The 14,232-nt window shown below is 28.6% G+C and overlaps 2 protein-coding genes across 2 annotated transcripts in view; both read left to right on the top strand.

Annotated features, from left to right (window-relative positions):
• Nucleotides 1-2,175, top strand: part of LOC108687375 (BCL2/adenovirus E1B 19 kDa protein-interacting protein 3) — a 30,344-nt gene extending 28,169 nt beyond the window's left edge. Inside the window, exons 4-6 of the mRNA XM_018193093.1 lie at nt 1,136-1,209; nt 1,444-1,596; nt 1,947-2,175. Of these exons, the coding sequence (XP_018048582.1) occupies nt 1,136-1,209; nt 1,444-1,596; nt 1,947-1,998 (279 nt within the window). The 3' untranslated portion in view covers nt 1,999-2,175. The remainder of the gene's footprint in view (nt 1-1,135; nt 1,210-1,443; nt 1,597-1,946) is intronic.
• Nucleotides 2,176-5,348: 3,173 nt separating this feature from the next.
• On the top strand, nt 5,349-7,526 carry LOC108687374 (kinesin-like protein KLP1; the record flags this gene model as incomplete). Its single annotated transcript, XM_018193092.1, has 5 exons — nt 5,349-5,561; nt 5,644-5,815; nt 6,028-6,213; nt 6,566-6,780; nt 7,136-7,526. Coding segments are annotated over exons 1-5 (1,023 nt in total), but the record flags the coding sequence as incomplete, so codon positions are not given.
• Between the last annotated feature and the right edge of the window lie 6,706 nt (nt 7,527-14,232).

Here is a 14,232-nt window from a genome sequence, read left to right as displayed (position 1 = left end):
AGAGAGAGAGAGAGAGAGAGAGAGAGAGAGAGAGAGAGAGAGAGAGAGAGAGAGAGAATGAACTTCGATTTTCGACTGTGCTCAAGTTAACATCAACATTTCATTGATATAAGTTGATATTTATTGATTATGGAATATTTCTTTTGCATAAATCATAATTCATATCGACAAGTCAAGCGAAATGTAAATTGCTATTGTCTAACTAAACGTAAACGCGCGGTTACCGTCGCGTCATTAAGAAGATTGAGCTTATCTGAGTCTTATAATCTGGACATTGTCTTGTATATACATACATAATGAGCTATTTCTGAATTCGCCCGTCGTTAGTCCCAGTAGAAGAAGCAAGAAGATAATAATACAAAGCTTAACTTTGTTGAGCGCTAAATGCCGATTTAATTCGAGATTCGTCATTCAATCATTGTGCCTCAGTATTCGATTCCCATTAGCGTTTTTTCCTTAACAATAAATGGATAATGAATTATACTATAATTACTCGATTATGTATAACGTACAGTAAACACGGGGACACGGACGCCGTTTTTAATGGATACTCTGCGTGCGTACTACTAAATCGTGTGACTCATAAGTTATCTTTGCACGTTCTTGTTCTGTCATATTGCGTATTAAATCGATGACCCAGTTCGAAATAGAACCGACTAAAAGTCTCTCATTCCGAGAGAAATAGTTCATCAAACATTTAAATTTCTCCTCGATACGGAGGAGGCTCCGAGTAACTCGCGTCACGTCCTGGTTCCCCCTTTCCTTTTTACACAATCAATTCACACCTTCCTGAGCGATCGTTTCGTCTGAGTATTGTTTACAGACGGCGTTTATGCGCATAACGATATACTGCGCATATCAGATCCGATATACGACATATAGTATAGATATGTGCAATACTGGCGGAACGCCAAAGGTCATCCTTGAGCATTCACTTTTCCACGCGACGCGATTACCATTCATAGATATAGAGTACCCCGCGCAATTAATTTCTCGTTGCTTTTTCACCCCGTCGAACTTCTCGTATCCGGAATGATTAATTTGAAGTCTATCTTGTTTCATTGCGCGGCATGATAATCGTGAAATAATTATTCGATTATTGTCTTAACAAGACGTACTTTGTTCTACTTCGCAGGAGGGCGAGCTTCTTGAGAAGAATACAGACTGGATTTACGAATGGAGCTCTCGACCGGACCAGGCGCCTCCAAAGTATGATAAACGAGATTTTAATAAATTAAATATATAAATAATTATATTTAATTGTCTTATAATTGTTTAATAATTGTTATATTAGAGCCGAGTGTATCAAGTATAAAAAAAGCTATACATTTCTGTACTTTATAAAGGATTAATTTTGACTTAAGAGACTTCTTTTTCACATTGAGTAATATTGGCGAATAAAATTCTTACTTATGTTTTTTAATGATCTCATTCTCGTTTCAGAGACTGGAAGTTCAAACATCCTTTGGGTAATAAGAGGAAAACATATAGCATCCGTACCGCGAAAGTTGGCAAGAACGGATTGTTTTCCAAAGAGGTCATTTATACTTTATTCTTCACAAATCTTCTGTCTCTGCTCATTGGAACCGGTCTAGGGTAAGATAATGCTCAAAATGTAATATTAACATATTTTTTAAATTTTATTTTCATCTCTAAAACATTAAAATCGCTGATTTCGATGATAATGCACATTTCGAATAAATCCAAATCTTTATTCCAAATATTTACTATTATTATTAATCTTATCTTGTATTATATCTTTTTGTATTATAGTATTTCATATTATCAATATTAATCAAATCGTATTGATTTTACAATTGACAATCAATTTTGGTATAACATAGGATTGTATATACTTATAACATAGGATTGTTATATTTGTAATTGTGTTTTATTCTTTTCGACTATTGTATTGACTTATTCGGTAATCATCAATTTTGTTGTAGCGTTTTGCTCACCAGGCGAGGCTTGATGATGTCCCGTGTCGCTATTGAATGAAGGACACGATTCCGGGTGTGTCAGCATCAGGATTGTCACGGTTGAATCTACGCTGAGAGAAAGGCTAGAGACGCAAGAAAGACTGAACAAGCCGGTGGGCGATCGAGCCTAAAAAAACAGTTACACGCAGCACATTATTTGATTGTCCCGATTTATAATATTAGCACTTTGTTTATATATTAGCACTTTTACTCCCCCAAATCCCCTTATTGTACGGTGTACTTCTCAAAAATTGCGTATGCCAGATATAAATAATACGCATTATATGCTTAGGAAAAGGGAAAACTAAGAAAAAGAGCAAAAGAGATAGAAGAAAGGAATCTATCATATATAACATAGAGTTGTTGAAAGGAACAGAAAAAAAATGAACGAAACATGTCCATTTTATACCGTTTCTAATACGTTTTTATCTACAATAGTTTTTAGGCATAGCTTGATTAGTATTTATCAGAAATAATTATTGTTAGAAAGAATGGAGGCGAGAATGAGAGCGAGCGAGCGAGCGAGAGAGAGAGAGAGAGAGAGAGAGAGAGAGAGAGAGAGAGAGAGAGAGAGAGAGAGAGAGAGAGAGAGAGAGAGACAGATGGAGTGTGTGTTTGTTGTACGGAGATATCGGTGAGGAAAGTACAAGATTTACTGATTGAAAAGGATTCTAACAAGGATGAGAACAATCTTGAAGATTCTACAGAATTCGTCTTGTTTATACAAGTTATAGGAATCTTGTTGCATTACGGATGAGCCAGATGATTTAATGTTATGATTCGTTACGGTAACAAGAAGGAAATGTGCGTCATATCCAGTAAATTCGAAACAGAACGTGATTAAATATTACATAAATAATAAGGCGATGTCGATCGATTCTTTTTTTTAATTATCGTGCGGTAATTGTAATGATCGTCATCTTGATGGTGATCTTAATGGTAACGATAGTAGAGTTCCTACGGAGGAAATACCGATGCTGACGCCCATCGTCTCGACGCCGACTACGAGCAGTAGCCGGAGGGAGGGACCACATATGTGAGCAGACTTGTTTGCGAACGATGAGAAATTTTTTGAAGCGGAGCTTTTGTACGATGTCTTAATCTGCAGTTTTGTAATTTCCTTATAATAAATTCACATACGAATTTCACACGCTAACAAAATGTGTTTTGTCGTCACGTCTTCGATTTAAAGTGTTTGGTCCCGTCCGTGACCTATCGAATGTATTTCCGCGTTTTTTGGTATATAAGATCTCGAGAAGATGAACAAACAGTCGAAATCTAACTTTTAAAGAGCTTGCAAGAATTTTTTAAGATTCCTATAAGAGTCTTGTAAGAATAAATCTTAAAATTAAGAAAAGAAAATTTTGCACGTCTTTTCATATTCTCGAAGAATTAAATTTTAAATTAAACTTTATTAATTAAATTTTAAATTAAATTTTTAATTAAATTAAATTTTAAATTAACGAATTAAATTACTATTTATTGAATGATTTGGAGCTGATGAATTTTATTTTTGTAAATAAATATTTAATGCTTCATGACTGTATATTTAATGCTACCGAATGTATCTGTGACCATAAGTTACAGAAACAATATTTTTTATCTTGCGTGTGCTTCGAGAAGGCTCGAGTTCGTGTATAAAACGTTTGCGTATAAATACGTGATACATGCGTAACTTTTTTCCAGCAACAAGAATTTATGAACACTCTCGCGTTTACGATTTTGTACTTTATAAGAAAAAAGCTCGAGTGATCTAGGAATCACTAGTTTGTCAGAAATATGCACAAGCGACATTGCGACATAATCTTTTGAGTTTTGAGTTTAGAAAAAAATATTAATTTAATGTGACAGATTAAAAATATGTCACACACTTGTTAGTGATTTAGATAAGCCATATTCGTTCAGATAAAATTAAATGCACGTTAGAAATTATGCAATTTTTGTTACTCAAAATCAGCAGCACGATCTCCCTCCCCCCTTCCATCCGATTTTGCGTAGATCAACAGATTTTCTTTCTGTATTCTTAGTTAAGACGAGTTATTTAATTTTCAGTGATGATGTTCGATGTATTTTTCATATTATTTTGTAATACTTGTATGTATATCATACGCATAATAATAATAATTGTATTGTGTATGTAATAGTGACGTTGGTGACTTTGTAGCGTCATCGGGCACAATGGTAAAAGTATACTTCCACCGTCAGGCACTCAATTCTTTCGACAGTTTTTTCGACATCCTTTCAGAGTTTACCTTTGCTAAAATTGAAATTTTAATTATGAATAATTTATATACACAAATGTTATGAAATAAAGAGTTTTGTAAATTCATTCCCATGACGTATTTAATTTTTGTAAATATTTCGCATATAATTTCGCGTTCGCGTGAAGCCATTTTATTTTTATTTTTTTGTATGCGATATACTTTGAAATGACAGAAATTGAATTCTAGACAATTTCAGCGCTATAATTAGAGTGCACAGAAGGGATTAACCTTGCCATCTTGTAATCCACGATAATGAAATATCCACAATATTGAGAGAATGTTGAAAATAAGAGAATGCATCAAACGAACTTTTCTATGTCGATTGATGAGTCGATTGATGAGGTGTACAATAGTAATGTGAAAGTTTTCGTGCGAATTCTACCACTTGAAAAACCATGTGATTCTTGCGCAAAAATCAGTACGGATGGTAAGGTGAGATTAATGTAAATCGAGACTATTCCAATAGCTAAGAAAAGATTATGTCCCGCCAGTGTAGGATGTATTCTTACGAAATTACTATCTTCTTATTGCATTATTATTGTCTCATAGTTCATTTCGATACATTTTGTCAATTAACGCATTATAATTAATTAAATTATTATAATGTCATTTAGACAATATACCTGAGATGCTTACAAGATATGCAACGAGACGAACAGTCAAAACATCCTATTTATTGGACCTTTCATATAGATGGGATATTTCATGAGATGTCCCAGGATAAGGTGTATTGCGCTACTGCGAAAGATCTCGTAGAAAAGTATTGATTAATATTTTAATTGCTGTGATGATATTCCATAATGTGTCAACGATATAATTAATTAATTTGATATTGTTTAATCTGGGAAAAGTAAACTAATTTGTATTAATCTAACGTTGCTAAAAATGTATAACAAAGTTATTAAATTAATTTTTGAAAGCACATATATGATTTGACATTGACAGCGTGTATGAGAAATGAAGATAGAGTAATAAGAGTGTGTTATGTTAAATTAATAGCATTTTTAAAATAAAATAGAGGATATAAAAATGTTTTTTGATTGTAATGAAAACATTTAAATTATTGAAGATAATTTTATGTATTTTATTAGAAAATATGCAGCCATATTACTGGATAGTAATTAATAATTAATATTACTTATCGCTGATAAGATATGGAATATCATTCAATGTCTATAAAAGTAACAAAACATGTGTGTATACACAACAAAGGAATAATTTAAGAGCTTTAAACGGTGTAAATTGCGTACTGATCGGCTATGGACAAACAGGATCCGGAAAAAGTTTCACGATTGGCGGTCTCAGAAATAATTGGGAAGTACGTTTTTGTATCTTATGTATAATTTTACTTGGATTATTGTTCAATCAATTATTTTGATCGTTTTACTCATTTAGCATAGAGGAATAGTCCCGCGACTTTTATCCGACATGTTTGTGGAAAAGGCAAACCGAAGAAAAATCAGTGACATACGTTATCGTTTAAGTTTCATCGAGTTGAGAGGTAAAAATGTAGTAGATCTTCTGACGCAAAAACGAAGGATTTTTAACATCAACGAACGCAGTATCTTTAAGGTATCATGATAAAAATTCTAATTTGTTTTTTCACAGAAATGTATTTGTATCTTTGTGTTAAATTTTGGGAGAGCTTCTACATTGCTTACGAAAAATAACCTTGTATCAAGAAAATACTTACTTTTGCGATTTCCCAGAATTCTTATGTTTATTTAAAGTGTCTTAGCTTTTGTTCTGCATACACGTCGAAATCAGCACAATTACGATTTCAGAATGTAATTATAATAGATGTAGAGAATGAAGAAGAGACTTTGAAACATGTACGTGAAGGAGAAGGCAGGAGATCAATTGTGAGAAGCACAACGTATCCGGTATCACATTTAGGTGCTACTGTGATTACTATTCACGTTTCAAATGCGAGCTTGATAAAATCGCAAGCTATCGTAGCGACAGCAAAAGTAATTGCGAATTCGGCATCTTTCAAAACAAATTTTGAAACTTCTTATTCAAATATTTTTGCACAATTTGTAGATTATTAGGAAGAACTTTTTGTATTGTTTTATTAAAATGTTAAAATATCTGAAATGTTATTTAAATATCGGTGTGGATATAACATTTCATTAAATATAGAACCATTAATATCATATGAAATATACAAATTAAATATATCGCGTTTAAATATTTTAAATAATTAAATATTTTAAATAATAAATATTCGTGATACATGTAACTAAATTTTAAAGAAATTATCTTGATTGAGAGATATCTTAAAAGAAAAATTACGAGTTTGTTTTTACGGATCAATATTAGATACATATCGTAGAGATGGCTGGAACTGGTACAGTAGGAAAATCGAGTTGCTGGAAAACAGCAGTCGACTTAGGTATGGCGAATTTAATGAAAATACAACTGGAACAATATTTCCTGTATCTTAGAAAACCAAGTGTGTGCACATATAGCGTTATTCGTTCAAGTAATTTGCTGAAGTTACTAAGAGATGCTTTTACTGTCACATCAATCATTCGGTAATTATATAATGAATACAAATTTGAAACAGAAGTAGCGCAAATTTTCTCATGTTTAATCTAAACTACAATAAATTCATCTTTTTTCCATATCTATTATATCAATATATAAATATCTATATTTATATAAATATAGATAAATATGGACATATATCAAGACAAATTAAACAAAAATTGAATAAAAATACAATTCTATAATTTAATAAAATATAAACGCTATTTTTTAATTCTCTATGTACTTTAATCAAACTTTTATATTTTCTATTAAATTTCTAACTTGGCTTAAAATTCATACATATTTACGTTGACGTTTTATTTGATTAATTAAAATTTTGACATTTCTCTTATTTATCAGCTTCATATCTCACGTGCGCATCACGAGAGAAGATCTCGAAGTCACTTTGTCAACCATGCGACTGACTGCTAAAATCGCAAAACTAAAACCGATCAAGACGATACGTCACATCCAGCCACAGACAGAATTGATCGTGCAGCAGTTACAGGAACAAGTAAACACATTGAAGAAAGAATTAGAGTTGAATGATATGTTTTTACATCAAGAGGCACTACCAAACATCTCAAAAGCTAGATTCGAGCAGATCAGCCAAGACGTTATAAATTTTTTGCAGGGTTTCATTTCGGAATTAACACTTTTTAATGTTACCCAGGCGCGAATATTAGTAAACGTCGTCAAACAATTATACGACAAGTTCGTTCCCTTAATATTATTCATACTTGATCAGAATTCTAATTATGTATCTTAATTATATTTTAATTAAAAATTTAACTGCGAAGAATTGTAAGATGTACATGTATTTTTTCACATATTTATTTATTATTTAATAATTTTTTCCATCGTATGTTTTTCGTCACAATGGTAAAAAGAAATTAGTTTAATAATTATAAAACGCAGTTAAAATCTTACGACAGAAATTTTAACTTTTTTCTAATCATTCTAGGCTGCTCGCGAAAGAAATTGAAGCGGAAAATTTAAAAGAAGTGTACAACAATATGATAACTATGTTATCGCAACCAGATGCTGCTTTGTCCTCATCATCATTAATTTATTATGATGATGCATATTAATTTTATAGATATAATCTATAATTTTCGTATGGTGTATTTATTAATATTCTCTTTACTCTTACATTATATTAATACAGATGAGATTGACGGTCAAATAAAATTATTCATTTATTCGTTCATATTGCATAAGTTTGTATACTAAATTATAAAAAAATATTGCAGCAAACTAAATGATGATTTAAAAATCACATATTTACAAAAAAAATTGATGATTTAAAAATTACACATTTGCAATGTAAAAATATCAACGTTGGAAGAAAATCAATACGCATATGTAGAAAAAGTAAAGATTTTAAATAAATATTTTATCTGGTATTACACGCACTAATTATGGAAACAAATGTGATTGATGTCACAAGTTTTTAAATGAAACTAATAATAATTTCAGATAATAATTTCTATCTAATTTCTATTTCTATCAACTAATAATTTCTATCTAGAAGATAGATTTCGGAAAATCGGTCTATAGTTGGTAAAAAAACTTAAATTTCATTAATATTTAAAAAAAAGTGTTGCCGTTATATTTTGCAAATGTTGCTCCCCTGAGAAAATTTTTCATATAATTTTTCAGAATTTCTATATAATTTTATAACTTTCTCACATTTTTTATACGAATTGGAACACTTCTCAGAAAATCTATATCTTTTCTCAGAATTTTTCATATATGTTAATTATAAAATCTCGTAAGATTTCTAAGATTTTTTTGTAAGTATAATTTCTGATAAAATGTTATAAAATCTAAAAATTTAAAAATATTTTTTAAAAATTGGAATGAGAAATCTCAGAATATTTCAGAATTCATATGTATGAAAAATTTTGAGAGAAGATGTAAACTTTTCGAATATTTCTGAATAATTCTAAAAAATGTTCTAATTCGTATAAAAATTATAAGAAAAATTTTCACTAGATTTGGTTATCATTTTCGGATAAATATAATTTAAACATTTCAGATGCTATGCGTCAATTTTTGAAGTAATCAATCCGTTATTGTTACTGTTATAATCATCAAGTTCTCACTTGATAGTCTATGCACATCCACACGCGTCGTGTCACGCCATTACACTTGGAATTACAATACATTTTGCATTTATTTAAATCACAAAGGTAGTCATGAGTTATCAGTTATATATGCTATAAGAAAAGTTTTCTTCCACAATCACATCAAATTTAATTGTTTGCAAAGATTTATTCTTTATTATTTGATCAAATGAATTCTATAGTTATACTCTATATTTGTAATTCTAATTGATTATATAATATAACAAATATTTATAGGATCGAAATTAAGTGGCCCACATAAATTAAAGACATTATTTTTATAAACAAAAATTGACAGACAATTTAATTAACATACATTATTTAAAATATTTATTCAGACATATTTGCATAATAATATAAATAATTTTTTTTACTTTGATTTATTTATCTTCTTTTTTTTTATTAAAATAAAATATAAAAGCTGAAGAAACGTTATAAAATAACAATTTATAAATTTTTAGTAAGAATAAAGAATTCGTTTAATCTTGTCAAAATATTTTTAAAAGAGAAATATATAATTTCCCAATAAACATAAAATTACATGTAACGTATTAATTGTAACTTCCTATTCAACAATATAACATGCGTGTTATATTACAGTTACATTGTTGAGTGGAAAATTACAACTGACAGGTACGTTATATATAATTTGTGTTCACTGAGTTTTTTTTTCAATGTACTTTATACACTAAAAAATAAAATGTTAATTTTAATTTAAAGACGTATAATTTTTACGTCTTTAAGATTTTTTGAGACATGCAAAAATATTATAATTAATATTTTTGTCTCAGAAAGTCCATTAGACGTATTTAGATTAAAATTAACATTTTATTTTTTACAGTGTACAATTAAATGTCACGAATTTTTTTTAGATATTTACAACATAATATATATATTTTATTTAAGGATTTCGAAGCTTATAGAAATGGAAATGAATTAAATTAATAAAATTCTAAAGAATATAAAATATTGCGTGAGTATCATTATAAAAAGTAACATGACAAGTAATAAAATAATAAATCAAAGAATGCCTACAAATATTTATAATAATCTTTTTTATGTTATTGTAATTAGTTATCATATAAGATAGACCATCAAATAAAAGATGTTGGACATTTTCTAAGTGAAGGCCAGATTTATCTAAATATAACGAATAATTTGTACGAGCACAATCAGAAGATGTCAGCAATATTTACAATCATGTTAAGAAGTATGGATATTTATTTGAAAGTGATATAAAGTCTTCTCCCTTTCCGAACAAAAAAAGAGAGAAATTAAAATAGAAATTCATGGATTATCAATCTGCGAAAATCTGAATTGATAAGTTTTTAATTTGGATAATTTTTAATTTAGAACTCTTCTTCATAAAAATTATACAATATTGTGTAATTACATGTTTTTATATTTTCATGCTCCAATATTAAAAATTATATGGTTAAAAAGTATGAGCTTCTAATCTATGTTTTACAGGAATAAATAAATATTACCATATAAATTAATCTTTTGTAAAGCTACAATTTTTTATACATTCTTGTCAAGAGTTTTGTCGTCCAAATATCATTTCATTTAATAATTACATTCATTTCATTATTCATTTAATAATGTAATAACATAATACCACATATAATTGAAGAGGCAGATGCAAAACGAGATATTTGCTAACAAAAATTGTTGAAGTTCGGATTTTACAAGCGGGGACGATAAATCAGATATATTCTATAATATCTATAGTTACTATAGAAGATATTATAAAGATATGGAACTAAGTCATTTCATAATGCACGTGAATTTGATAGAGTAGTGTGTGCTTCTATCAATAAACGATGTTATTTCGAGCTCTTGCTGGCAAATATCGATTCGCTAGTTATGCGAATCAAAAGTTTGTGTGTTGCGTTCACCAGGCAGCAACTCAGCATTCTATGCAAATCTATTAAAATTCTAGTTGAAATAACCAACATTTAGTAGATTTAATTAGAAATCTAGTAGATTTAACAAAAATTCTGGATCGTCCATTGTTCATCAGAATTCCAGTTAATTTAACTTTTTTTCCGTGTACAATTGCGAATATCTAAATATTTTAAATTGTCGAGTATGAAACGTAATATGTACTTTGCTTTCACATATTTCATGTAACTATTTAGGAGCAGAAATATGTCGTGAAATATGTGAATCTAAAATTCAAGAAAAAAAATAGGATTTAAGAAAGTGGAAATTTACAATTTAAAAGACAAAAGATTTATGGAATATATTAACATTAATTAATATTTATTATATTTATTATTTATTATAACTGTTTTTTGCAATATATGTGTTGTACAAACATGAAAATGTATGTTAATTAATTTTCCATTCAATTTTCATCATTACTATTCATTATTCGACTCGCGCCACGGTCTCTTCTAAAATCACTTCAAGCAATGTTATTCGTAAAACAAATTTATTGTCGAATCATATTTATCTAATTGAATCTCAGCGAAATCATACATTTCACATAAACACAGGCAAAAATTTGAAAAAAAGGAAAGAGTTTTTTTGCCAAATGTCTTTTACAATTATAACCTTTCGGATGAGTAAATATAAAAATGAAATGAAAAAGTTTAGATATTTACTGTGTTATGCTTTTCGAGTCGCATGATACACAAGACGATTTATAAACATTGTCACGTTATTACGAATGTTTTAATATTGGCCTGTTTAAAAAGTTTGTGTATATCAGTCATTTTTTTGCACCTGTACGTACGAATGGTGATTATTTCGTGTTTCTTTAATTCTTAAAACTGGCACATAATCATGATCTATATTTTATGCTCGCGATTAAACACAGCGATTGAGATTGAACGATCGCGTGAAACTTATGCCAATCTAAAAAGGTTTGTTAAAGGTTTGTTACTATAACATTCAATATTAAAACTTGCTAGTCTGTAAATAAATCACGTAAATTTAGATGAATTTACAACAGAATACAATAAATTACAATAAAATTCTGTAAATAAATTGATGTAGAATATCAGTATGTGTGTTGAAAAAAATTATATAGGCTATATGAAATATCTATATACTTTTATATTATACAAATTATTATAAAATTAATTCAAAATATTATAAAGCTTCATTAATTTTATATAATATAAATATTTTCGAGAGAGTTAGATTAGAGTTTACTTCGATATATTCTATTTAAATTATTGTATTGAAATTTAATAATTATTGTTAAAAGTAATTTATAAGACTTATAATATGCATATTTTTTTTCAAGCATATTAATACTCTTAGAGATGGAACAATCTCAGGATTATAAAATCGAGAAGAATATAAATCTTCAGGTGAATATCATTGTAAAATAACAAATAGTAATGGCATATTTATATGTTTAATACTTATGCGTTTTGGGTTAGTTCGACAAAATAGATTTCGATCGTTTTATGTGTGAGGGTATAAGATACCTAGGTATGATAAATAATATAATGAGTTGGATCACGCCAAATAACACAAAGAATATGATTTTACAAAAAACTTTAAACATTTTCGGAAAGGTAAGACATTGAAATTCAAATTCGTGAAAAATATTGCAACTAGAAAAAGAAAAAAATTACAAGAATATATTATTCTCTAAAATTACAAATTTTGTAATATGAGGATTGTTTTTAAATCTGATAAAGACGTATTGTATTTTTATGCGTCGATCTACAGCTGCATTTCCCTTAGTTGCATAATTTATTGACGATATTTGTTAATAAATTCGATACTACGAAAAATCGACTTCACAATCCAAGCTTTTTTCGCAATACTTTTACACAATATGTTACACAATATGTCACATTTCTTTAAAACGGCAAATTAACGATGTCATATATATGTGACGTCGAGCTCTCGAAATAAACCGGCGCGAGCGTTTCACATATGTGACACGTGGTAGAACATGTTAAACATTGGTTGCGTATATTTAGCGTGCATTGTGGATTTGATTGTAGATACTGAATCAATTTTGTTCTTTTTTTAACTTTATAGCTAATATTGACTTTGTTAATACTAACTAAAGATTTAAAAAATAGCAAAATTAATTCAGCACATTCGCAATGCACGCCAATAAAATTAATAAAGATGCATTGCCAATATTGCACACCATTATTGGAGAAAAACTGAAATACTAATTTTTGCTCGCTAGCAGGCATCGACATAACCGTCGATAGACGAACGTGGCGGGAATCTTTTTCTAACAATAAGTATGTAAAAAACAGGATAGAATAAAAGGTGCAACATTATGAGATTTCTCATGTACTAATGAAATAATGATAAAGATCAATTCTAAATTTGATACATAATTTTTGAAGTAATTCTTATTGTACTCTTCTGTGAATTTTTGAGGAATTATAATTTAAAAAAATATTTATAAAGAACAGTTTGAGAATTTTTTTTCAATTTGGGTATATAATTACATCATGTGATATTATATATCCCATATTCATAGTTACAATATTTTTTGCAATACATGCTACATTTTGTTTCTTTTCTTGAATATTAAATTCTTAGCAATTAGCATGTTGTTTTATTTCATATGTAGGTGCAATTTCAATATAAAAGAATGCTACGTTTGCGCGATTTACTTCTTAGTGGAATAATAGAGAATGGTATACGAGAAGATTTCATCATTTGTATTAACAACGTAATTCAAGAAAACAATGAACTCGGAATGGATGATGATAATGAGTATGAAATAAATGAGTACGAACTAATTGACTTTTATGATTGGCAAAACGAGAAGAAAACACGCACTAAATTGCTGAAGATGATTAACTTATCAATTGACAAGATTTATTATGTAATTCTCAAGAGGTATTTAACACTGTATTTCATGATAAAGAAGTATTGTGAGAGAGCGACACAATTTTTGCGCAGTAATAGGAAAATCCTGAAATCCAGTGACTTTGATCATCAGAAGACGTTCTGCTGCAAATATCATTTCTTAAAACAATTAATTATTTACCTCCATCATGTCTTATAATTAAATTAAATAAAGAAAAATTAACGATTTTTTAAGAAACATATAATTCAAATTAATATAACTTAATTTTTCTATATGCGTTGTATTATCTATTTTTGATGAAACGACAATTTTATAAAATTTTTGTTTAAATTGTTTTGTACAACTCATTCTTAGTTCTAAAAAAAGAATATTTTTTTATATAACCAGCAATATAAAATATGGATTAGAAATATATAGTAATTTTTCATCGTATTTATATCTTTAACATATACCTTTTTATCTACATTCAAAAAGAAAAATGTGGAGATATAAATATAAGTTATATAATGAAAAAATGGCAAAGC

The sequence above is a fragment of the Atta colombica genome, unplaced genomic scaffold (assembly GCF_001594045.1).
Source record: "Atta colombica isolate Treedump-2 unplaced genomic scaffold, Acol1.0 scaffold205, whole genome shotgun sequence".
NCBI classification, from domain to species: domain Eukaryota; kingdom Metazoa; phylum Arthropoda; class Insecta; order Hymenoptera; family Formicidae; genus Atta; species Atta colombica.
This window is presented reverse-complemented; position numbering and strand designations above follow the sequence as displayed.